General features: G+C 25.1%; 4 protein-coding genes across 4 annotated transcripts; 1 reads left to right on the forward strand and 3 right to left on the reverse strand.

Annotated features, from left to right (window-relative positions):
• Positions 1–47: 47 nt before the first annotated feature.
• LOC122857102 (U4/U6.U5 tri-snRNP-associated protein 1) lies at positions 48–3070 on the reverse strand. The gene is made up of 2 exons (XM_044159092.1): positions 2718–3070; positions 48–2617 (listed from the first exon to the last, which is right to left on the reverse strand). The coding sequence occupies exons 1-2, from the start codon at positions 2896–2898 to the stop codon at positions 384–386; spliced, it is 2415 nt and encodes an 804-aa protein (XP_044015027.1). The 5' UTR covers positions 2899–3070; the 3' UTR covers positions 48–383.
• Positions 3071–4056: 986 nt separating this feature from the next.
• On the reverse strand, positions 4057–6284 carry LOC122857103. The gene is made up of 7 exons (XM_044159093.1): positions 6248–6284; positions 5943–6149; positions 5738–5863; positions 5072–5197; positions 4739–4972; positions 4428–4640; positions 4057–4337 (listed from the first exon to the last, which is right to left on the reverse strand). Exons 2-7 carry the CDS (start codon positions 6131–6133, stop codon positions 4208–4210), a joined length of 1020 nt encoding a protein of 339 aa, XP_044015028.1. The 5' UTR covers positions 6134–6149; positions 6248–6284; the 3' UTR covers positions 4057–4207.
• Positions 6285–11144: 4860 nt separating this feature from the next.
• On the forward strand, positions 11145–12103 carry LOC122857104. The gene is made up of 2 exons (XM_044159094.1): positions 11145–11652; positions 11784–12103. The coding sequence occupies exons 1-2, from the start codon at positions 11382–11384 to the stop codon at positions 12026–12028; spliced, it is 516 nt and encodes a 171-aa protein (XP_044015029.1). The 5' UTR covers positions 11145–11381; the 3' UTR covers positions 12029–12103.
• Positions 12104–15786: 3683 nt separating this feature from the next.
• Positions 15787–22592, reverse strand: LOC122857105 (protein decapentaplegic-like). Its single transcript, XM_044159095.1, has 3 exons — positions 21957–22592; positions 19506–19861; positions 15787–17596 (listed from the first exon to the last, which is right to left on the reverse strand). Exons 2-3 carry the CDS (start codon positions 19840–19842, stop codon positions 16737–16739), a joined length of 1197 nt encoding a protein of 398 aa, XP_044015030.1. The 5' UTR covers positions 19843–19861; positions 21957–22592; the 3' UTR covers positions 15787–16736.
• Positions 22593–23350: the final 758 nt, after the last annotated feature.

A 23350-nucleotide genomic window follows, 5' to 3' on the forward strand; every position in this document is an offset into this window, starting at 1 on the left:
AAATAATATTTCAATACTAAATTACAAATCTATAAAATAAAAAACAATTTTATTTTTCTGAATATTTTTAATTTTAATTATGCTGAAAATAAAAAATCAAAAAATTATGATAAATAATTTTCAATAATTTATTTAAATTATATTTAAAAAAAAAAAAAATTATTTAATTTTTTTATATACCTTACAAAATCAATCCAAAAGAAGGCATTTTTTTTCCTCAAATAAAATAACATGATTGTATTTACACTATTTTGTTTTACTATATAAATTATGCTTTTGATTTTAATTGAAAAAAATGTTTAATGCAAAATAAAAAAATAAAATAAACAAGCTAAATTGTTTTGTAGAAAAAAAAAAAGAAAAAATGAACAAGTAATTAATTATTAATGTTTTGTTTTAGATATTGATGTTGCTTGTAATTGTTTATTACCACTTAAAATAATAAATGGTGATTGTGTTTCTTTTTGTTTAGATTGTAATAAATTTAATGTACCAAGTGGTGTATCAGTACTTGACATTCTTTTCATTAAAACTTCTTGTTCATTTTTTTTCATTCTTTTTTCAACTTTATTTTTACCTGGACCTTTACCATGAAATTTATGACTTAAATATCTAAATGCTTCTTTTGGACATAAAACATGTCCATCATCATCAATATATTCTAATTTAACATTTGGTTTAAAACCATCTTTTTCTTTAAAATCAGATGTTGGTCCATTAAAACGATCACGTCTACCAAATTTATCATCACCATCATATGCTTTATCTTCAATTGAATAATTTTGTGCTTGTAAATGAGCAAAACGACTTGCTGATGGACGATTTGAATCTTCATATTGTAAATAACCTTTACTCATAGCTAATTTTAATGCACCACCAACACCTTGTCCAAGTGATGGTTCAGCATCAAGTATTGCTTGTTCAGCAACAGCTGGTTCACTTTTAATATCATCTGAATCAACTGAATTCCACATACCACGTTCATCATTAATATTATCATCACCATTGATAATTGGTAAATCAACTTTTTGTTTTTCAATTTTAATATCCATTATTTCAGTAGGTTTTTCTTCACGATTACCAGCTAATCCATAAGTTGGTATATCACCCAATGTACGACAAAATTCAGCTGTTGAATTTAATGTTATATTTTTATACTTAATCTTTTTATCTTGATCATTTTTATCATCTTTATCATCCTTATCATCATTAACATCATTAACATTATTAACATTATTATTGTAATTAATAGCATCATTAATATATATATTTTCTGAATTTAAATCGTCAGTTATATCTAATAAATCAAGCTTAAAATTTTTTTTTACTTTTTGTGAATTTTTTATAGCATTTTTAATTTCATATTCATCATCATCTTCAAGCTTACAATCAATCCAATTATTTGACGTCATTGATGGTATATCATAATCAGCATTATCAATAATATCATTATTATCAACTTTATTATTATCAATTTTATTGCTATCATCATTATTACGTTTTCTACGACTTCCAATATCACGTAAATAATCAGTTTCTGGTATTAAATCATCAGCTTTAAGTGTTTTAACTTGTCGTATTTTACGTATTTTTTTTTTTTTAGTTTTTTTAAATTTTTCCAATTCTTCTGTATTATAATAATCACTTGCTAATTTTAATTCTGGTAATGTTAATGTTTCAAGTTTTTTATTTGCTAATTTTTGTTTAACAATATTTTTACGTTTTTCAGCAATTTCTTTAGCATTATCAATACCAATACAAAATGTATCATTTTTAACACCATCAATTTCTTCATCATATTTATCTAAAACATTACCTTTTGAAAAACCATATTCATCATAATTATCATCATCATATGCATCATAACCAGGTTTTTTAGATTTAATTATAACATTTTTTTTATATTTTTCATCATCTTTCATATTAACATTTACTAGTACATCATTATCATCATCCAATACATTTTTATCTTTTAATGTTAATATAACTGTTTGTCCTTCATCAAAATTTTCAATATTATGTTCAACTTTTAAACCATGTAAATTACGTTCAGTATATTTTTTTTTACGTTGTAATTTAACATCATCATTAACAATTTCATTAATACCAAATTCTTCATCAAGTTGATCTAATATTTTAGCACGTTCTTCAGCTTTTTTTTTTTCATTTGATAATTTACGACTTTTATTAACCCATTCATTAATATCATCATCTGAATCATGTTCACCAAGTGGTTTTATTTTTAATAATGATGTTTCAATTTTACGTTTATCTTTTGTTAAATTTAATTTTTCTTTTAATTTTTCAGTACGTTGTATTTCAGCATTATTTATTGCTGGTTTATGATAAAATTCACCAAGATCATCTTTTAATTTATTTGGTTCATCTTTTGATGATGTTGTATTAACTTCAAGTGGTTTTAATCCAAGTGTTGCACGTACACGATTTGTTTCTTCAATTGATAATGATGCTTGTGAATTATTATTATTTTTTTGTGATGATGATGATGGTGGTGGTGATTGACTACGTTGTTTTGTTGATATTTCTGGTGGTGGTGGTGTTGGATCATGACTAGTTTTTGATATTTTTGGTGGTGGTGGAGCACTTACTATTTCAACTGAAAAAAAAAAAAATAAATATAATAATTAATAATCATCATTAATTTTATTATTTATAAAATTAAAATAAATTTATATTATTAATAATAGTGTTATTACCATCACTGTCGTATTCTCTACGTTCTTTTCTCTTGTGTTTTTTATGATGCCTGCTGTTGCTGCTACTACTATGCTTATCATTTTTTTCACGTTCAGGTGTATATGATCTTGATCTACTACGATGACGTTTTTTTTTAATATCACGAGTTTTTTCATTTTTATGACGTTTATTTGATCCCATATTATTTATATTAAATTTTATTAATTTTATTATTAATATTAATTTAGAGTTTACGTTTTCTATACGTTTGTCGATACAATTGTACAAACATATACATAGCACATAACCTCAGACCTTAAAATGAAAACTTGAAGAATGTAAAAATTCCCAATACTAGTGGCATTCGAGAAGACTAGAGAAGAAACATGATAAAATGAAAAGTCACTATGTGTGATGTTTCAAAAAATTTAAATTGGAGGAAAAGAAAAATACAAATTTATAAAAATATAATAATAAAATAAAATAATAATACTTACTAATAACGAAAAAAAAAAACACTTCATTGTTTAACTAGCACCAATTTTTTATAATCACGTATTACATAAAGCAGCATGAAAAAAAAAAACAAAAAAAATATAATATTGCGCTTTGAGCAGCAAATTTTGATGGATTTAATAAATCAACTACTTGTTGTTTCTATACACACACGGATGTACACGATTAATTTAAAAAAAGTAATTTTAAAAATAAATTTTTAATTTGTAAAATCAAGTAAATCAAAAATAAATTACTTAAATCTAATAAAATAGATATAATAAAATTAATTAAATGTATTATACTATCTTATCTAAAAACTGAATAACATAGATCTTTTATTGTTATAAAATATCTTTTATTTTTATCTTTACTTGACCATTATTATGTTTAAAATTATAAAAATACTTGTCGTCATTTAATGCTGATAAACTTGATGATTTTCTTGCTAATATTCACGTTTATATATTTTTATAACTCAAATACAAACATTGACATAATTATTTTTATATCAAACACACCAGGATCTCAATAAATAACAAGACTTTATGTTGCATATTATGAGTGATTTTTTTTATTATGGATTATTGATATCATTAAAAATAATAACCCATCATTAATTTTACATTTTTTAATAAAGAATAAGTAAATGTTTTCTAGAGTAATTTATATTTTGATATTCAATGAAAACATACATAAAGTACTTATTGCTTAGAGCATATGATTATTTTAAGTGTTTTTTTTTACTTTATATTTTTTTGTTTTAACGAAAATTCAACTATAAAAAGATTTTACTGCATAATAAAAAAAAAAAAAATTGTATGAAAATTTAATTGTATTTGCATTTAATGAATTATTCATTTAATGATAATTCATCATCACAAGGTAAGAAGATTTTTTTATTTTTTCAACATATGTTATTGTTATGCTAAAAGATAGGTTGTTAATGATGTTGATTAAGCATCTTTATAGAAAGTATTAATCATTCAAATTTTGTTTATTTCTTATTGAAAGATTATTCAAGTGATATACCAGATACATTAATTAGACTGTCTTCGTATGCGTTTTCATCCGAGTCTGATTCATCCATATCTGATTCTTGACTGATTTTTCTTTGCATTTGAGAAAGTCGACACGATTTTATTCTAACAGAAAAAAAAAAAAAAAAAAACAATTATAAACATTGTTTACGAGTTAAAGAATATTTAAAATTTTAAAAATTATACAATTCTTACATGTCTTCGAAATTTGGAACAGAATTAGGCCAGGATTCGGCTAACTTAAGTTTTTCTTTTTTTTCGCCAGTACATAAATTTGGATTCAAATTTTCATCAATCCATAATAATTCTGCCAAGAAACCTGATCCTAAATTCGAAAGAACTCGTCTTTCCTCTCTCTCAGATTGTGTTGGTTCTAGTGTTGAGTTGAAAATACGATGTTCGTACTTCCTGTAATTTGACATATAGGTACATGATAATATAGTAAAATAATAAACTTGTCATTTAATGTCATTTTAATATTTATAAAATTAAAATAATTTACTTACTGCAATTTAACTTGATTTTTGTTATATAATTTGTATAATTCAGGAATTCTTTCACGATTTTTCATTATTTGAATCTTTTTTATGATAAGTTGTATGGGCACTTTGGAAGCTTTTTTTTGTTCTTTTTCTTCTTGATTTATAGCTCTATCAAGGGCTTCTCGCATATCTTCCGATAGTTCTCCTTTGTCACTTAATATCTGTTTAACTTGACCAAGTGAATCAGCTGAAGAAAGACTTTTTTTTGTAACAAAGAAAAAAAAAAAAAAAAACAATTATACACGTTATTTACAAGTTTATGGATTAACTTAAAATTGAAAATAATGTAACTCTTACAGTGCCATTAAGTATTTCACATAATCTGCTTCAGCTTTTTCCTTTTTTTCAATACCTGCTAGGATTTTGTCAGAATACGTGTATCTTCTACTGTTACGCAATAATGATGGGGTTGAGTCTGAAACACTATAAAAGTCTCTTTTAAAATTATATTATATTACTAATTGTGATAAATGTTACAAGGTTATGTGATAAATTTGAGTATTTGTTTGTACTTGAGGTAGCAAGAAATGATCATAATTAATGATGATGATATTTTTTTACTATACAACATAACAACATGGTACATATATTACAACATGGTATAACAACATGGTGATCGGACCACTAGTCTTTATATGATTGCAATTTATTTGCAATATTGCCACGGCCGCCATTACATATTGGACTTTATTAAAGATGCATAATTATTTCGTTTTTATGATAAATATTTAGGGTCAATCTTATCATATTCTCAAAGCCGTTTGAAAGTCACTCGAATATTATAACTTTAGAATCACGTTTTCAATATACCTAATAATAAAAAAAAAAATAAAAAAATAGGCCAACGGCAGAGGGTAGCCATTTTTCCATATAATTATACATATATAAAATTCAAAATAATACAGTGAAATAAAAAATTAATTGTTATTTCTAATTTGAGTTAACTTAGAAAAATTTACTTACTTAATTGATATACCAGATACATTAATTAGACTGTCTTCGTATGCCTTTTTATCCGAGTCTGATTCATCCATATCTGATTCTTGACTGATTTTTCTTTGCATTTGAGAAAGTAAACACGATTTTTTTCTAACAGAAAAAAAACAATTATAAACATTGTTTACGAGTTTAAGAATATTTAAAATTTTAAAAATTATGCAATTCTTACGTGTCTTTGAATTTTGGAATATGATCAGGCCAGGAGTCGGCTAACTCAAATTTTGATCTATCTTCGCCAGTATATGCGGCTGGATTCAATTTATTATGAGTCCATGAGTATTCTGTCCAGAGATTTACTTCTAAATCCAAATAAACTCGATTTTTCTCTATCTCAGATGCTGGTATCAATGTTTCGCACATAAAACTATCGGTCCTCCTTTAATTTGACATATAGGTACATGATAATATAGTAAAATAATAAATTTGTCATTTATTGTCATTTTAATATTTATAAAGTTAAAATAATTTACTTACTTGAAATGAGCTTTATTTTTTTTTAATAATTTTTTTATTTCATACACTCTTTCACGATTGTTCTCAAAATTTTGTAAAGCTTTTTGTTCTTTTTTTTTCTTCTTGATTTATAGCTCTATCAAAGACTGCTTGCATATCTTCAGATAGTTCACCTTTGTCACTTAATATCTGTTTAATTTCACGAATTGAATCAGCTGAAGAAAGACTTTTTTTTGTAACAAAGAAAAAAAAAAAAAAAAACAATTATACACGTTATTTACAAGTTTATGGACAAACTGAAAATTGAAAATAATGTAACTTACAGTGCCATTAAGTATTTCTCATAATCTGCTTCAGCTGTATCCTTTTTTTCAAAAAATGCTAAGGCTCGGTCAGAAAACTCTTCTTCACTGTCACTGGAGTTTATTGGGGTTGAGCCTGAAACACTATAAAAGTCTCTTTTAAAATTATATATTATATTACTAATTGTGATAAATGTTACAGGGTTATGTGATAAATTTGAGTATTTGTTTGTGCTTCAGGTAGCAAGAAATGATCATAAATAATGATGATGATATTTTTTTGTACATAACAACATGGCAGTCAGACCACTAGTCTTTATGATTGCAATTTGTATTGCCACGGTCGCCGTTACATATTGAACTTTATTAAAGATGCATAATTATTTCATTTTTATGATAAATATTTAGGGTCAATCTTATCATATTCTCAAAGCCTTGTTAAAGTCACTTGAATATTATAACTTTATAATCACGTTTTTAATATAAAAATAAAAAGAAATAAAAAAATAAAAAAATAGGCCAACGGGAGAGGGTAGCTATTGTTCCATATAATTATACATATATAAAATTTAAAATAATACAGTGAAATAAAAAATTAATTGTTATTTCTAATTTGAGTTAACTTAGAAAAATTTACTTACTTAATTGAAGACATGATAATGGATCAATAGATGACAATGGATGATATCTTTAGACTTTCTGTTTTTGTTATTAACTTCGAGGTAACATAGATAACAACACGTTACAAACATAGCCCATAACCTCAGATCACCTTAGATCTTAAAATAAAAACCATGGAGTTTTATAAGGAGGGTAATCTGTGACGTCACACTGTGTATTAGCATAGGGAGCTGTTGAAGCTCACGGAATGGAGCAAGTCAGTACATTTTTCTGCCAGTGATGACGTTGTAAGAGAAGATCCGAAATCATATGTAAAGACCATTATTTTTGTGTGGTTTCAGTTAGAGTATTTTTATGTTGTAAATACACTAACTCAATAATCATTATTTATTTAACAAATAATTTGTGCTAATCACATTTTAACAAGGCTAAGGAAAAATTTAACGTTTAATAAATAATTTTTATTAAAAAGATCATTCCAAATAAATTTCATTTCACTATTATGATGCAAATTTTGACTAAAAATAATAATAGTCCATTGAAGTTTTCAAAAAAAATATAAAAAATAGACAACTTATTGAGGATGAATATCAAATGCGTGTTGTACAAAATTTACAAAATAAGTTTATGATAGCATTAATGCATAAAACCAGAAAACCAGTTTTAGATGTAAATTAGTTGAAAAGAAGGAAAGACAAAATTACCAGAGGTTTGTATTTGTATGGTGCTGATGGTGATATTGAAACCATGTTGATGTGATCTCTTTTATGATTGTGCTATAAGGTATTTATCACAATTTTTAAATAATAATATAAATAATAATAATAAATATCATTGCTTTTGCTGATTGAGAGGAACGCGTACATATTTATTTATGAATTAGTGCATTTTGTCTATTACCAAAACAATAAAACCTGATTATAGTAGCACAGAACTTCAACTATTTGATCCACATCACCAGTTGTTGATAGATTATTGAAAAGTCAATGGCTTTTATGCTTTTGATAAATTTCAGACAAGATAAAATTGAATTTATAAAAATCCATGATGAATTAAAACATTAAATTTGTTGATGATAATCATATGTGACTGATGTTGCGGTATTTCTAATAAAAAAATACCAAAGGCAAGCAGGAGGATAAGGAAAGATGAATTGAGAAATTAATGCAGCCAAAAGAATTCTATGTGGTAAGCAACATCAATTCCTCAGCTCCATTTTTTCTTTGGCCAATGCTTGTTCTTAGTATTTTAATTTATTATAATATGACAATTTTATTTTGTTAAATAAATGAAAAATTCCAAGGACAAGCAGTGACCAAAGAAATAATCGAGCAAAAGAATTGGTACAGCTTGAAAATTTATTTGGATAAGCAGCATTAATTTTTTAGCTCCATTTTTTCCTTGTCCACTGCTTGTCTTTGGTATTTTTTTTATTTAGTAAACAAACAAAATTATAGCATTATATTTTAATAAAAAAGTTATGCAAGTAATAAAAAGTTCTACTATTTATTGTTTTTTACGTTTTGTTGTTTTTTTAAGTTGATGAATTTTTCCATGTACATCTAGCATGAATAAATAAAAATGTACACGTTTCTTTTCCTCAATCTGTAAACAATGATATTTATTAATTATTTATTTATATTATTATTTAAAAAATTGTAATAAATTACCTTATACAACAATCATAAAAGAGATCCATCAACATGGTTTTTCCAATATCACCATCAGCACCATACAAATACAAACCCTCTGGTGGTTTTTTTGTCTTTTTTTCTTTTCCAACTAATTTATTTAAAAAACTTGGTTTTTCTGCTTTTTATGCATTAATGTACTTTGTACAACACGCATTTGATATTCATCCTAATAAGTTGTTTATTTTTATATTTTTTAAAAACTTCATTAGACTATTATTATTTCTTATGTCAACTTTGGTATCACATGTAATCGAAATAAAATTTATTTGGAATAATCTTTTTTTAAAATTATCTATTTTAACATTAAATTTTCTTAGCCATTGTTACACTTGGTATTGTTTTTTTTATTAAAATGTATTGCTTAAATTCATTTATAAATAAATAATGTATATTATTGAGTTGATTATTTTTACAACATAAAGGAATACTCTAACTGGAGCCACACAAATAAAAAAAATGTACCATGTGACTTCGGATCTTGATGAGACTAGCGCCGTCACTGGCGATAATGTGTACTGACTTGCTCCATTCTGTGAGCTTCAGTGAAATTCGAGAGATTACCCTCCTTATACACCTCCATGATAAAAACTTGAAGAATGTCAAAATTCCCAATACTAGTGGCGTTCGAGAAGACTAGGGAAGGACCATGATAAAGTAGAAAGTCACGACGCGTGATGTTTCAAAAATTTAAATTGGAGAGATACAAATTTATAAAAATATAATAATAAAATAAAATAATAATACTTACTAATAACGGAAAAAAAAAAACACTTCATTGTTTAACTAGCACTAATTTTTTAAATCACATATTAAAAAGCAGTATGAAAAAAATAAAACATAGTATTGCGCTTTGAGCAGCAAATTTTGATGGATTTAATAAATCAACTACTTGTTGTTTCTATACACACACGAATATACACGATTAATTTAAAAAAAGTAATTTTAAAAATAAATTTACAACTTTGTAAATTATTATGGTAAAGTGCGTTCAACAAGAAATTACTTAAATCTAAATATTGCAAATATATAATAAACCTGAAAAGAGATAAAATAAACATCCTAATTTCTCCTAGAAAAAATAATTTGGTGTCCTATATATGGAAATACCTGAAACACATCCTATTCACCCCCGTCTACTCTGTTTGAGATAGACAGGTTGATGTGCACACCTTGATCAATCAACTAAAACCATTTACTCTGGTGCATGAAATTTTATAATTTAGACAAACAAAAAAAAAAAAAAAACAGTGATCAAGGTGAGCTAACAAGTCACAAAAATATATCAAATATAAATATTGGGGGATGATCAAGTAGCTTTATAGAATTATAACATAAATTCTTTAAAGTTACAAGCTTGTTGACGCACTTTTACCCTGAGGGTTTGGTTAAAAAAAGTGACCAGAGGGCCTCTTACCTTATTTAGAAGTTCTAGGAGCAAGGCAAGAAGGCTAGTCAATGTACATCATGAGCAGCGTCTGTTTGGATGATCTAGGAGACATGATTCTTTTATTCGGATGTACATTTTCCCACACTAGTCATCAGAATGCTCCAACGCCATGTAGATTTCACCATGATGATTCCATCAGCAACAATCAGCACATTTAATGATCACATACACAACACAACAGTCTTACTTTTCATCACTCATCACCACTTTTTTAAAAACAATCTTTGAGAAAATACACTATCACCAACACCATTTCTAAAGCATATTATAGCACTTAATAAATTAATAGTCTTTTTTTCTTTGATCATATCAACTTTGAATACCATTATTCACTTATAAATATAATTTAATATTAATAAATATTTAAATTATTATTAATAAATATAATATTTTTAAACAGAGTATATTATTATTACTTGAAAACATTTTATCAATTTCAAATGAAGAGCTCACTGTTGACACTGATGAAATTTTTAGCATTCTTTTGAACAGAGGCACTGTGTTCTAAAAGCTCCACAGGTGGGCACGTGGTGCTTCTATTGTTGACATCAACAGCGACTTACCAGAGTATGAATATTTTGGTAAACATTGATGAAGCTTAACAACAATGACAACAACAACAACAAGTAAATAAATCCATTAAAATTTACTGCTCAAAGCGCAATACTATGTTTTATTTTTTTCATACTGCTTTTTAATACGTGATTTAAAAAATTGGTGCCAGTTAATTAATGACGTGTTTTTTATTTTTGTTATCAGTAAGTATTATTATTTTATTTTATAAAAATATTTTTATGATGTTATTTATTATATTTGTAGAATTTTTAAACTTTGCATAAGTATGTTTTATATTTTACTATGCCACTGCTTACAGTGCTGCCATTAGCTGACTATTTAATAGAACTAGATACAGCTTATTTTCATGATGACCAAGAAGACTACATAGAGACTTCTTGATGATGACAAATGACAATAATAGTATAGTACCTTTTTACTTTATTATATATGTATTCCTGAGTATATAAATATTTCAACACGTGGATTACTAGCCAATAATAAACAACAGAGAGAGTTTGATATTGAGTCAATCAATGGATTTGAAAATGACAGATACAAAAACATCAACTAATAATTTACCTGAAACTTCATCATCATCAAACACCTCAGATTCTGTTAATATAGAGCATGGTGAATCAATTGAACATCTTGGAAAAGAAAATAATTCATGTAAAATTACAATGAATGAGTCACCAGGTGTGGTTAAAATGGAGTCAAATGAAATGTCTGTACAACAGGACAAGCCTAATTCAATCAGTACCATGCCAACAAATGATTCAAGCAATTCAACACCCTTAAATGAAGGTAAGCAAGTGTATTTGTTTTTATTTTATTTGAAAATAAAATAAGACAACATTAAATTTCGTTTTGAAATAGCTGTTAATATTAATTATCAATATTTATTTTATTTTTATTTTTAAAATGATTATTATCAGGATATCAAAGACGGCGAAGACGTCCAGAGTCTGACTTGATAGTGGCAGCTGAGATGGTTTTAAGTGGCATGTCGCTTAAGGATGCTTCTGAAAAATTCGATATGCCAATAAGCACAATACGTTTTTACATGGATCGAAAAGGATATCTTCAACGTTTATGGAACAGAAATAAAGACAATAATGATACTGATACTGATACTAATACCGATACCGATGAAGACGAGATACCAGAATGTACAAATTAGATCTCCAAAATAATCATATAAAGGTCAAATTTACTCACACGTCATTTCTTTTTATATACAAAAATTTATTTATCATTTTATTAATTACAGTACAAATTAAATAAACAGATATGAAATAAATAAATTGTATTGTTTTTCAATAGATTATTTATAGAATTAATATAACAGAAAATTAAAGTGATATAGGTACGATTTAATTGACGTCACGCAAATAATGAGAATGATTATTAAATTCTCTTGAACAAATAAATAATTAATACTTGGTAATAATACTCCAAATTATAATGAATTTAAATTGTTTTTTTTTTTTTTTTTTTTAATATATTTTTTGCTATGTTGGGTCAACATTGTTGGCTGAAACAAAATTGTTGAGAACTTTATCCGATAGATGGATAAATAGCTCAGTCTAGTCGCCTATTTTTTTTCTATTTTTTTTTTTTTTTTCGATAAATAAGCACGTGACTGATGATAAATTCAAATTTAGTTTTATCTTTTTCAATTAAATGGTATTTATTGTAATTTAAAAAAAAAAAAATTTAAATTACATTTTATTATTTTTTATCATTATTATATGCTTCACTTTTTTTATTCAATCAAACAATATTAAACAGCTATAGTGTCAACTAATCGTTATTAAAAAATTTCAAGCTTAAAACCCATTTTAATATATTTAACAAAAAAACTTGAAAATATTTTTAAATGATAATGATAAAAATCATTTTTAAAAAATTATCCCATTAACTATCAGGCAAGTTTCACTTTCAGGAGTGAAAGAACATAAAATAAAAAATATATTTTACAATATTATATATACCTATATATATATTTACCTGAGATTATCATTAGGCACTCTTTGGGTTCTTTTTTAAGATCAACATATTTATCGTCAGGGTAGTTTTAAAAGTCATTTTTTCATTGCCTCATAAAAAGTAAAATACATAAAAATAACTTACAAAAAAAATAATAAAATAAAATAAACGAAAGGAAAATATTATTTGACTTCATTTTCTCCACTTGGTTTTTTTTTTTTTTTCAAATTTTTTTTTATATATTTAACAGATATAAATTAAGTCATTAAATATAATATAAAATCTCTTGATACATAAATATAAAAATTACCAATGACACATAAATAAAATCATTAGCTAATGAATAATTAAAATTATCATTATAATTTCCTCGATATATATTTTCATCAAAAAATTATCAAATAATTATAATTTAATTTTTTTGCTAATTCAAATTTCAAACATAATTCAATTCCCTTTCTATCTTGTCTTTTTTCCCTTTAAAAAAAAATGGCAAAATTATTATTACAACATACAAAAAACATGTTTGTGTAGTCGATTCCCAGAGATTTTTTTTTTTTTATTTATTTATTTTTTGTTTCATAAATAAATAAAAAAAAGTTACATAAAAAATAAAAACACTTGGCGTTTTTACTCTCTTGCACATTTCTAGTCGTTTTTTTTTTTTTTGCCATATGATTATGTACGTATCCTGCGTGAATGTGTGTGTGTGTGTGAATATATATATATTTGCCAGGTCGGTCCCAAGGGGACAAGAGAAAACAGAGTAGATGAAGAAGAAGAGGAAGAAGTAAAAAAGAAGGGTTCATGGTAGGGGGTAACAGGGACCCAATGAGTTAGAAAAAGAGAAAAATGATAAAGATGAAAAAAGAAGGAAAAGAATAAGGCCCACCGCGAACCACATTCTCTACCTGTGTGGTAAAACGCTCACGCAGGAAGAATAAAGGGATAGAAGGACCCCAAGGGGCTTCTAAAACAAAGAGACCCCACTTTTATTTCTAACCAATTCTATCCCAATTTTTTTCTCTCTTTTATCTACATATATATATACACACACACTGCAAAGACATTTTTTGGGCCTTTTTTTTTTTTTAATTCATTTATTTATATTTATTTTTTATTCATCTTTGCTTAATGCCCATGCGCTCTTTTTAAAAAAGTTTTTTTCTTTGCTCCTTCTACTGTCTCATTATGAAACAATTTAACCTCTCATTTATTCTATACTAGCTAGTATATATTAATTTTTTTTTTTTTTTATATTTACTTTTTATTTCCTCTTTGGGATGATGATTTTTGATCTTTTAAAAGTTAAAATTATACTATTTTACTTTCAAAACTGTTTTCACAATTATTATATGGTATTTCGTGGGATTATCAAAAGATTCTTTGGATATTGTCTGATGACTGTCTTCAACACTTGAATATATATAAATTTGCTGGGTGGTGACTTTTTTTTTTTTTGATGGTTTAGTTGTCTTTTTTTTTTTTTGGGGGTTTATTTTATTTTTTTAAAAAACTTTTTCGGCTTTTTTTTTTTTTAATTCGAAGAGGCGGCTCTGTGGGATACTGATGATTCATTCGTATTAATTCTTTTCGTCTGTCGACACACTGTGGGAAACATTCTTTCACCTAAGACAATTCAATTAGGTTCTTGGACATACAGTAGATATAGGATAGCAACTTATAATATTCGAGAAAAATTAATTTTAATTTTATTATAAATTATGTAAATTATATATAAATTTAAATTATGAAAAAAAAAAAATATATAATAATAATGCAAGCAATATGAAATAATATTGAAGATGCAATTTTAAATATATTTTTTTTTTTTTATAAAATAGGTAGTTTTTTGTAGAAATAAAATAACAAATTAATTTTATTTTTATATTTATTTGTTTTTATTTGTAAATTTAATAAAATTAAAAAAAAACATATTTTCATTATCATTTAAATAATAATACATACACTTAATATTTTACAGAATAAAAAAAAAAAAAGAAAGAAAAAAAAATACTAAATTATTTACAATACTTTACAACAATTTGCTTATATTCACACATTTTACAATCTCATTAGTAAAAATATTATTGCGAAAAAATAATAATAATATATATATATATCCAATAAACTAGAGTATAATAATTATTTTTTTACTATAAAAAGTATAACGAAAAATATTTTTTTGTTTTTTAAAATCATATTTACAAATATACACTTAATTAGACTTTTGCATTGATTTAAAAAGAAAAAAAAAAACAATTAAAAAATATTTTTCATTCACTCGTACATTTTATAACTGGATAATTTTTTTTTTCATTTTTTTTTTTTATTTATAAATATATATTTTTCACTAGATATCTAATGTTTTTTTAGAAAATTTTTTTTTCAAATAATATTTGAAAATTGGAATAAATAGTAAATCTTAAAAAGCAGGTACGGTGCAAATCGTCGAGCATTATTAAATTAATAATACACATAACATAAATAATATTTGCAATTTAAGAATTAAGACGTTAAATAGAAAAATAATTGAAGAAAATAAAAGAAAAAAAAAAAAAAAAGGAGGTTTGAAGAAGGAGAAATAATATAAATAAATTAGTGACAATTTTGCGTAAAAATATAATTAATTCAAAACTGCGCAGCTAACACTCGATTGCTCATTGATTTTTTTTGTCATCATTATCATCATTAATATATTTTTTAAATTTAATCATAGATCAATTAATTATTAACATTGCAAAAGTCTCTCAATTTTAAATAACACAATTATTTTCTATCATCGAAACTACAAAAATTTAAAAAATAATAATATTTCAATGATTTTTTTTTTTTTTTTTCAATTTACAATATTTGTCGCATCAATGAAATATTTTATTTGCTAATTTATAAAATTACAAAAAAAAAAAAGCTGCAAGCTGTTTGTTTTTTTTATTGAAAATTTTCATCTACTTATAATTTTTTTTTTTTTTTGCTAATATACTTATATATTTTTAATTTCATTTATCGAGATATTTCAACCGTTGCCACGGAGACACAAGTAGCACCTGCGGATGGTGCCGGTGGTTAATCTGATACCGGTTTTCTCTACAGCCTTATTAATAAATTACACATATATATATATGTAATTTACAAACACACATTTAGATAGCGAGAGAGAGAAACTCCAATTAAAAACAAAAAGATATAAAAAAAATTTAAAAAAAAATAACTTGCGCGCGGTTTTTTGCGCTCCAAGGAGGTTCGGGTTGTTTTGCCTATCGCAAGTTTCCATGGCACGATAAAAAGAAGAAGAAAATAATGTTATCTATATAAAAAAAAAAAAGAATAATAAAAATGATTTTTTTTTTTTTTCTTCATAATCCAATAGTTGTTCTTCACCATACCAACTTCTTTTCACTATATATTTATATGTATGTATATAAAATATATATATAAATTATTTATATACACAAGAGAGGCCTAGCCCATGCCTCGTTTAGAGTCTGTTGATTACTAAAACTGTCGAGAATGCGGCAGCGTCACGCACTTAACTTTTATATACGTTTTTTTTTTTTTTTTTTTTTCATTAACTTGTATATTTTTCTTTTTTTTTTTTTCACTAAATAATTCATTTTATTTACCTCTTTTATTTGATAAAAAAAAAAAATTGAATTATTTATCCATTAGTTCGATCAGTTTGTGAGTCTCTTGTAAATTAACTTGGCCGACGCCCGTTTTCACGTGATATAGATGTAGCAATTTATACACGCATTGAATTAATTTATATATTTTTTTATTCACAAGTTAGAAGGCCAATGAAATTATTAAATACAGTATTTTTTTTTTTTTTTTTTTGCTCTTTGTTTGATTGTCGAAATTTTTTTAAAATTTATATAATTAATAATAAATTATTTGGATTAACGACAGCCACAACCAACAACAGTCATATCTTGATAATTTTTTAATACAACTTTATTTTCTTCATCAAGATAAAGCATTGATATACTTGTTAATGATGTTGGTACACAGCATGCTTTTGGTACTATACCTGGATTAATATCATTAACAAGATTTTGTACAACAGCATGATTTGTTGAATTTAAATGTTCACTAAGATCACGTGGACAATCACCATGACAATGATATGCATCATAACCAGGTGGTGCAACAATCCAATCACTCCATCCAACATCATCAAAATTAACATATAATGGATGTCGTTTACATTGTCCACGTGAATCTTTAATACGATGATTTTTTTTATTAATTGCACGTTTACTACGACGTTCAATAATATCTTTAGCTGTTGTCATTTTATGATGTCCATCATCAGTATATGTAAATAATACTGGACGTATTTTTAACCAATTATCATTATTTTCATTAATATCACGTTTCATACGTATATGAGATTTTTTATTATTTTCTAATTTAATATCAATTATATTTATTAATAAACCATAATTATGTAATTTTTCATTTAACCAACGTGATACTGCTGGTTGTACATCAACTGTTATTGTATTATTTTTTTTACCATCAATTGTTTTACTATCAATTAAACGTAGCTGAACATTATTTTTTCCTTTTATTCCTGGACGTACAATATCATATACAAGTATTTTACCAATATTATCATTATTATTTGATAATACATGTGATACACGTGATAAACTCAATTCAGCTGCTTTTAAACTCTCATCTAACGGTATACTTGATAAATTAAAATACAGACGAAAGCGATTTGGTGATTGGAATTTATCATCAAGTGGACTCTCTGTAACATAAATTAAATATTTTTTTAATATATAAATATATACACAAATGATTTAGCAAAATGTATATAGAAATTTTAATATAATTAGAAATTTATTTATTTTATTTATTTATTTATTTATTGGAGACTTGAAATTTTTATTTTTTTTTATTTTAAAAGATATATATTATAGTTTGACAGTTGTAGAGTAGTTTTTTTTGTTTTTTAGAGAAAAAAGAATTTAAAAAAAAAAAATGTTTTTGATGAAAACCGAAAAAGTCCTTAAAGATAAAAAATCTCAGATGCACTTATTGAAGACTTTCAAACCGGTAATTTATGAGCAACCCTGGGGTCTTTGGAATTTATCCAAAAGTATTATAAATAAATTTGAAAATAAGAAAAATAAAAAAATAAAATTTCATATAAATCCCATTTTAAAATCATATAAAAAGAAAATGTATATATCTCTTGGATTTTTCTGCGCTAAATTAATTTTAAATTGAATTTTTTTTTTTTAAATAATGTTATTAACAACAACAACAACAACAACAACTTATCAGACTTTGGTTTATTTATAAATTTGTTTTTCTTTCGGAGACATATGTGCCTGGAACATTAACATTTAACACAGTGTATGCATATGTACACAGAAAAAGTACGCCTAGAACCGTTATGCATCGATGCAACAAGTCACCTTGATAATTTTTCCCCTACTCTAGATTGCAAAAAATTATTATAAATAAATAAATCAAATAGAAATAAAATAAAATTATAGATAATAATAAAAAAAATATATTATTTATATATATAAATAAAACCTTCTCTTTGATATCACTATTTAAAATTGGGCCAATAAACAAATCGATCAATATATTTTATATCGATTGAAGGACATTGCCTTTTTCCTCATTATATTTTAATTTAAATAATCCAAAATAAAAAAAAATTTATTTATTAAAAAATTGCAGTATTAGAAAGCAATATTATAAAATTTTTTTATTTTATTTGCTAATTGAAATATATTTTTTTTATAATTGTCAAATAAAATTAACACGTTGTATTTTTTTTTTCAAGGAAATTGCAAAGATAATTTGTTTTTCTTGTGAAAATAAAATAAAAAAAAAAAAAAAAAAAAACCCCAGTGACAAAGAAACACTTGTCTGCCTGTTTGTATTATTTATTTTTTTTTTTTTATTCTGTCGATCACAAGTGTTTTTACCAATGGTGATATCTAACTGTCAAAATAGAAAAATAATAGTTTAACAAAAAAAAAAAAAATTCTCCATTGACCCTCATTGTTACCGTGAATGGGCAAAAGAAAAAAAAAAAAACGGTAGACGATCTTTTTGGGAATAGGTCCATTGTTGAAAGGACATATATAAGCGTGCTTACTAAAAGTGGCGCCCGACTTTAATCCCCGTGACATTTGTACGACAGGGGTTCACCAATTTAATTCTTTATTTCGTTGGATACATATATATTATGTAGACTTTTTTTTCTTTTTTTTTTTTTTTTTCGTTTTTCGTTGAGGTGGTAACGGATACCCCCTACATATCGTCACGAAGATAAATTAATTATTTAACTTCAAGGATATTTACAACCTTTGTCCTTACATGACAAACACAAGCCGATAATGGATTTTTGATTTTCTTTTTTTTTTTTTTTTTTTTTCCTTTCACTTTTTTTCTTTCAAAAATTTTCAATATATCAAGAATTTTGAGGAAAACTCAGAATTTACTTGTGCGATAATAAATCTTTATAAATCTTTATACTTTTTTTTTTTTTTTTTCTCACGGTTTTTAATTTAAATATTTAGAGTAAAATTAAAATTTTTCTCAGCAATTTCAAGTTGTTGTTAATTTTAAATTGTTAAAATTTTTCATACAGAAATATTAAAATAAATATAATTTTTAAAAAAATTTATACTAACCAACATGATTGAATGATCGTACTGTATTTGCTGATATTGTATGAATACCAGGTTTAGCAATATCTGTCATTTTAATTGCTTTTTGTTTATTATATAATAATCTCATTGATTCAGGTACTTGTGCTTTACCAATTGGTTTTGGTCTTTTAGTCATTCGTAGCATTGATAATAAATTTTTTTCAACTTGTCTAATTACTCTTTCACGTTCTGTTTCTTTCATTTTATTATGACTATTATTATTATTATTTACAACATTGCTGCTTGCACTTGTTGCATTAACAAGCAGCACAATAACTCCCACCACAAACAACAATCTCAGCAGCAGCAACGTGCGCATCGTGATGCCCTGCCACCTTCTGAAATTAAAAAAAATAAAATAATAATTTTAATTATTTAATTAAACAATAAATTTCTATATTAAATATCAGAATAAAATTTTTGTATTTTCAAATTAAAAAAAAAATAGCCAAGAGTTTGAATTTTATAGAAAAAATATTGCAAAAGTTTTTCAATTAAAAATATAATATTTTAAAAGATACACCTGTATGATGTAAAAAATTTTAAAATATAAATCTATTTATCATTTACATAATTGATTAAGATCTATAGATCGCTTGGTGATTTTTTTTTATTTGTTTTTTCGATAGAAAATCATTATATTTTATTTTCAAATTTATAATTCAGACACGTGTATGTGTGTGTGTGTGTTTGTCGTGTACAAAATTGAATGATAAATTTAATAATTAATAAAGGGGATCAGGGGAGAAAAGGGGGGATATATTAAAATAAAGTATAGATGGCGACTGAGAGTGGCTGCGCGATAGATTGTACGAGACGGCGAGGCAGGCTGACTAGAGCCAAGCTGTCTGGCTTTATACCAACGAATGTAATCTCAATCTCAATCGTTGAATCTCACGTTTAATAAATATACAAACCGGCAAGCCAATGTTTGCATTTTTATTTTCTATATACTTCTACTTGTTTTAAATTCAATTATCATTCTCTTTTTTTTTTCTTTATATAATTAATCATGCTATTATTATTTTCATATTAAAATTATTTATAAATATTATTACTTTTTTTTTTTTGTATTATTTACAACATCGTAATATTTTATATACAAACCAAAATATGCATATTTTAATTTATTAATTTTTTTTTTTGTTTTGATTTTCAAGATATTTTAATAATAATTATTATCGTCAATATCACACTAATCGTGGATAATATGTGAATACGTCGTTAATGCGGAAGGTCGACAAGTTTTACCACTCATACATACAACATGACGCAAAATAAAAAAAATAAATAATATATAGTAAAATTATAACTTCTTATTTTCATCTTCATTTAATCTTTTTTTTTTTTTTTTTCTATTTTTCATTTCCGGTATATCACATCAATGAATATTACGTTCAATTAATATATTTAAAAATTTACTCGTTTTATTTTACGATTTTTATTTAAATTTTATATAAAATTTAATTTAAACATATGATCCGCCATTTTGTACGTCATATATATATTTTAATTTTGATAAATTTTATATTTACATTAAATTAATTTTTTCAAATAATAATAATATAGTAAAAAGTCAATTAAATTAATGAACAATATGGCTGTTTGAGTCAATATATTTTTTGATTAAAAATATATATACAAGAGGACATTTGTCACGGCCATTTTCCCGTGATAAAATGGAGGTGGACCCTGCAAATTGAGGGTGGGGATTTAAAGAGGAGAAAAAGAAGATGAAGATGATGATAATGATGATGATGATGGTGATGATGATGATGATGATGAAAAAAGAAAGAGAGTAGATAAAATATATTTCTTTTTTTTTCTTGGACCGTATCGACAATGGAATGCGGTTCATGCCGTGGAATCCGCGGGACGCGAATCCAACAAGAAGAAGCGCAAAGGATGCGACGGGGAATTGCGCGCGCTGCTCATGAAAGAGTTGAAAAGAAATTGTTGCGTATATATGTGTGTTGCGAATATATTTTTTATTTTATATATGTATATGAAAACGATGAGTATATAGATACTAAGTTTAAAATTTTTTTATTTTTTTTATTTTCGTTGTTCTATATATGGTAACCCTCTCTCTTTGCCAAATCCTCCTTTTACAATCTCGTGAATTGATGTGAATGTAGCCGGTATGGGGCCCAACTCGCGGGGACTCGCACATCGTGTGCTAAAACGAGCACAACTCACAAATATTATTCTGTTTGTATATATGTATGTAAAATGTACATACATAACAGTAGAAACAACGTCATCATCAAAAATAATCAAGTCCCAATTTTCATATTTTTTTGTTTTTTTATCAACAACAATGCTTAATTATTTTGGAGTAAATTTTCAATTTTAAAATACTAAATTTTAATTTGATATAATGATTTTTTAATTTTTTTCAATTTACAATAATAATAGGATAAATTAATTTACCTAGCTAGCCGTTAATCCGTAGTCTAAACAACCACGGCATCTCAGCATGTCCATACACCGCAAAAAATATTTGTTTTTATTTTTTGCCAAATAATAATTAATATTTATTATTTATACAAAAAAAAAAAAAAAAAAACTTGATTAATTTAATGTCACTTGAAAAACACAATATAAATTAATCAATTAATAATGTCACAAAATTCACCGGGTAACCAAAAATAAAAAAAAAAAAAGAAATTTCAATGTTTACAATAATAATTCACAAAAATTATTAATATTTTCTTTATTTATTTTTATTTATTTATTTTCAATACTAAATATAACTAGAATTTAATATATAATCACTGCACCAAACTCCGGTGAAATCCAGTATAATTTATAAACACTCACAATTAAAACTGAATTAATTTTTTTTTTTTTTGCAATTAAAAACAATATTAAAAAAAGTTATTAATTAATAACAATAAATTAATCACTTGTTAATATTGTAAAAATATTAAAAGAAAGACAAAAATAAAATATATATATATTTTGTGCTAATGAAATAGTGAGGATTGGAGTATATATATTTAATAGTTGTGTCCGACACGTTCAAGAGGCGTAGTGTGACTACTGTGGCTCGTTGTTGCTGACTTCAGGAGCCAAGAAGGCCCCTTACTTCGATCGTCACGATCACAAGCATTGCCACCACTCTTATTTTGTATATACAAGAAGCTATATAGCATGTGTGTGCAAGATGAAACGATATATAACTTCTTATCTTTTTTATTTTCTTTCTTTTTCTATTTAGGCATATACTAAGTTTTGTTGGGCCTTAATATACACAGTAAAAATACAAAAAGATCATCTCTCTATCTCTCTTTATCTCTTTTAATCTTTTTTTTTATTTTATTTTTTTTCCTCAGAATTCGAGAGACTAAGAGTCACCGTTTACAATTAATATTACTTAGTGTGTATGTTTGTGTGTATATATATATGTACATTAGTGAACAGTCGTTTGGGACAGGGACGCTTCCAACAAGCTATGGGCCCCTGGTCAGTCCCTTTTTTTTCATCCCACTTTTTTTAAACTTCCACCTGTCGTCTCAATAATCATCCCCACTTTATTATTATATTTTCATCATCTCTTTTCCCCTCTACTGTATCGACTTTTTTTTTTTTTTTTTTTTTCCATACCAAAGCTTTTTTTGCTTATGTAGGTATTAAAATTTAGCTTCTTTTTCTTTATAATAACCTTTTATTCAATGATAATTTTGAAAAAAAAAAAATATATATTTATATACTTTTATTTGATGATTCTCAAGTTTCTTATATTTTGCGGTAAATTACAAAAGATATTTGCCTCAGCAATTACGTTAAAATTTTTTCCTTTTCGATTGCTTAATTATATATTA

Source organism: Aphidius gifuensis, linkage group LG5, assembly GCF_014905175.1.
Source record: "Aphidius gifuensis isolate YNYX2018 linkage group LG5, ASM1490517v1, whole genome shotgun sequence".
Classification (NCBI taxonomy): Eukaryota; Metazoa; Arthropoda; class Insecta; order Hymenoptera; family Braconidae; genus Aphidius; species Aphidius gifuensis.